The sequence below is a fragment of the Emiliania huxleyi genome, assembly GCF_000372725.1.
Source record: "Emiliania huxleyi CCMP1516 chromosome Unknown EMIHUscaffold_1944, whole genome shotgun sequence".
NCBI classification, from domain to species: domain Eukaryota; phylum Haptophyta; order Isochrysidales; family Noelaerhabdaceae; genus Emiliania; species Emiliania huxleyi.
The window spans coordinates 1-2,504 of NW_005200646.1; the positions used below are offsets into that span (position 1 = coordinate 1).

The 2,504-nt window shown below is 63.3% G+C and overlaps 1 protein-coding gene across 1 annotated transcript; it reads left to right on the plus strand.

Moving 5' to 3' along the window:
* Window positions 1–1,156: 1,156 nt before the first annotated feature.
* EMIHUDRAFT_253884 (hypothetical protein) lies at window positions 1,157–2,329 on the plus strand (the record flags this gene model as incomplete). The annotated part of the gene is made up of 2 exons (XM_005782048.1): window positions 1,157–2,222; window positions 2,307–2,329. The coding sequence occupies 2 exons, from the start codon at window positions 1,157–1,159 to the stop codon at window positions 2,327–2,329; spliced, it is 1,089 nt and encodes a 362-aa protein (XP_005782105.1).
* Window positions 2,330–2,504: the final 175 nt, after the last annotated feature.

A 2,504-nucleotide genomic window follows, 5' to 3' on the forward strand; every position in this document is an offset into this window, starting at 1 on the left:
AAGCGCACCTTGAGCACCCCCGCCTCGCCGCCCGCCCGCGAGGCCGAGACCGCCGCCGGTGCTGACGGTGCTTGTGCAGGCGCAGTCGCCGCAGCCTTTGCGGCCCGCTGTTCTGCCGCGGCCGCGGCGGCGTTGGCGGCGGCACTGCGGGCGGGATTGGCGCACGTGGTGGCAAAGACGGACGAGGGTAGTCCACCCGGGGCGATCAGGTGCAGGAGGACGGCGCCGTCCGTTGCCTCGCCGATTGTTCGAGTCCGGTGTGCCGTGAGGTCGTCTCCAGCGCAAAGGAGGCGGAGGGAGCCCTCGAGGATGGCCGGGTCGGCGGGCGGCGCCAGCTGTGCGAGTGCCATCACCCTGCGCAGCAGCTCGCCCACAGTCGCCGACCGGGCGATCTCGACCTCCACAGAGGCTCGCGCCGCCCCAAAAAGAGCCCCAGTCATGACGGTGAGACGCAGCGGCGGCTGCAGTGCATCCGCAGCGGAAGCGCCCCACAGCGGCGCCGCGCCAAACTGTCGGGCACCCGTGGTCGAGAAGGGATTGGTCATATATGGACAGGCGACGATGGACAGGCGACGAGCACGAGGTGGCCTGGGCAAAGACGCCCAGCCCCCACCGCACGAGCAGTGGGCGGCTCCTTCCAGACAGGGACCCTAACCCACACGTGCTCTCCTCCGTGCGTCGCCGGCCGGCGAGATTGCTAGAGGCGGAGCAGTCTGCTCTAGTCTCACACGTTACCCCCTGTCGCCTGTCTGCGTTGTTTGTTGTGCTGTTCAGGTTTGTGCCCTTTTCGCCCAGCAGCACACGCTTACCATGCCGCCGAGCAACTGCGAGCGAAGAGAGGACTGTGATCGTACTTGTCTCCTTGTGCGCGAACCGCATCCTCGTCCTCGCAAAGGTACAGTTGTAACCGACGCTTGTTTGTCAACGACATGGAGGGCCGGGTCGCCTGGCTACGGGACAGGTTGACGGCGGGGCTGGGGGTGAACCCCGACGCGTTCGACCGCCTGCTGCAGGGCGATAACGCCCGCAACCTCGTTGCGGTGCTGCTCGATGGCCAGATCGACGACGGCGATGCTCTGCCGACGCTGCTCTTCTACAGGGCGTGATGCTCTCGACACCCGACAAGATGTCCGAGTGCAAGCACATCGTGCGGGTAATGCGCCACGAGATGTACCGCGTCTTTTACGACCGCCTGGTCGACGACGCCGACAAGGGCTTTGTCGGCGACAAGATCTCCAAGGCGATCAAGGCGTCCTTCTCTTCTGAGGCGGAGGAGGCGCTGCGCGAGCCGTGCCTCTTCGGTGACCTCCTAAACTACCACGAGGTAGAGGAGGAGCGCAGTGCCGGCGGCGGCGAGGAAGTGCGCCTGTACGAGGACTTGCAGGACTTCGAGCGCTTCAAGCCGGTCTTGGAGGGGGTGCTCGAAAAGTACAATGGCGTGCACAAGCCGATGAACCTCGTCCTCTTTGACGACTGCCTCGGGCACCTCGTGCGTGTGCATCGGCTCATGCGGCTGCCGCGCGGCAACGCGCTCCTGGTGGGCGTCGGCGGCTCGGGCAAGCAGTCCATCACGCGGCTGGCGGCTTACACCGCCGATGCCGACGTCTTTTCGATCACGCTCACGCGCGGTTACAACGAGGCGCTGTTCCGGGACGACCTCAAGCAGCTGTACAGTAAGCTGCAGACCCAACCGACGGCCTTCCTCTTCACCGACGGGCACGTGGCGGAGGAGGGCTTCCTCGAGCTCATCAACAATATGCTCACCGCCGGCATGGTGCCCGCGCTATTTGAGGAGTCTGAGAAGGACGGCATCGTCAACTCGATCCGGGACGAGGCGGTGAAGAAGGGCGGGGCTGTCGATACCAAAGACTCCATCTGGCAGTACTTCATCGGCAAGTGCCGCGACAACCTGCACGTGGTCTTAGCCATGTCGCCTGTCGGCGAGCAGCTGCGAGTCCGGTGCCGATCTTTCCCGGGAATGGTGAACAATACCGTGATCGACTGGTTCGTGCCGTGGCCTGAGGCGGCCCTCGAGTCCGTCGCCGGCGTCTTTTTGGCTGAGGAGGACCTGCCCGACCCATCGCGCCGGCCCATTGTCGAGCACATGGTGATGGTGCACCAGATGGTGCGCACTCAGTCGGAGGAATTTTTGCAGCAGCTCAAGCGGTACAACTACGTCACGCCCAAGAACTCCATCCGCCATCACACATGGATTTTATGGGGTTTCCGTTTTCTTTCTCCATGTAAAGAAAAAGAAAACAGACACGCCAAGGGAGGGGCGGCACGCCGCCACCACACACACGCAGGGATTTTAAGTGTGGTGCGCTAGCCGTCGCCCACCCTAGGGAGTCTGCCTCTTCCTATCTCTCTTAAAAGAAAGAAAACATAGAACCCAAGGGAGGGATGGGAGAACGGCACGCCGCCACCACACAGGGATTTTTTCCTATCTCTCTTCCATGTCGTGCGAGAACGGCTAATATTCTTTTTCTCGCGATGTCCACCCC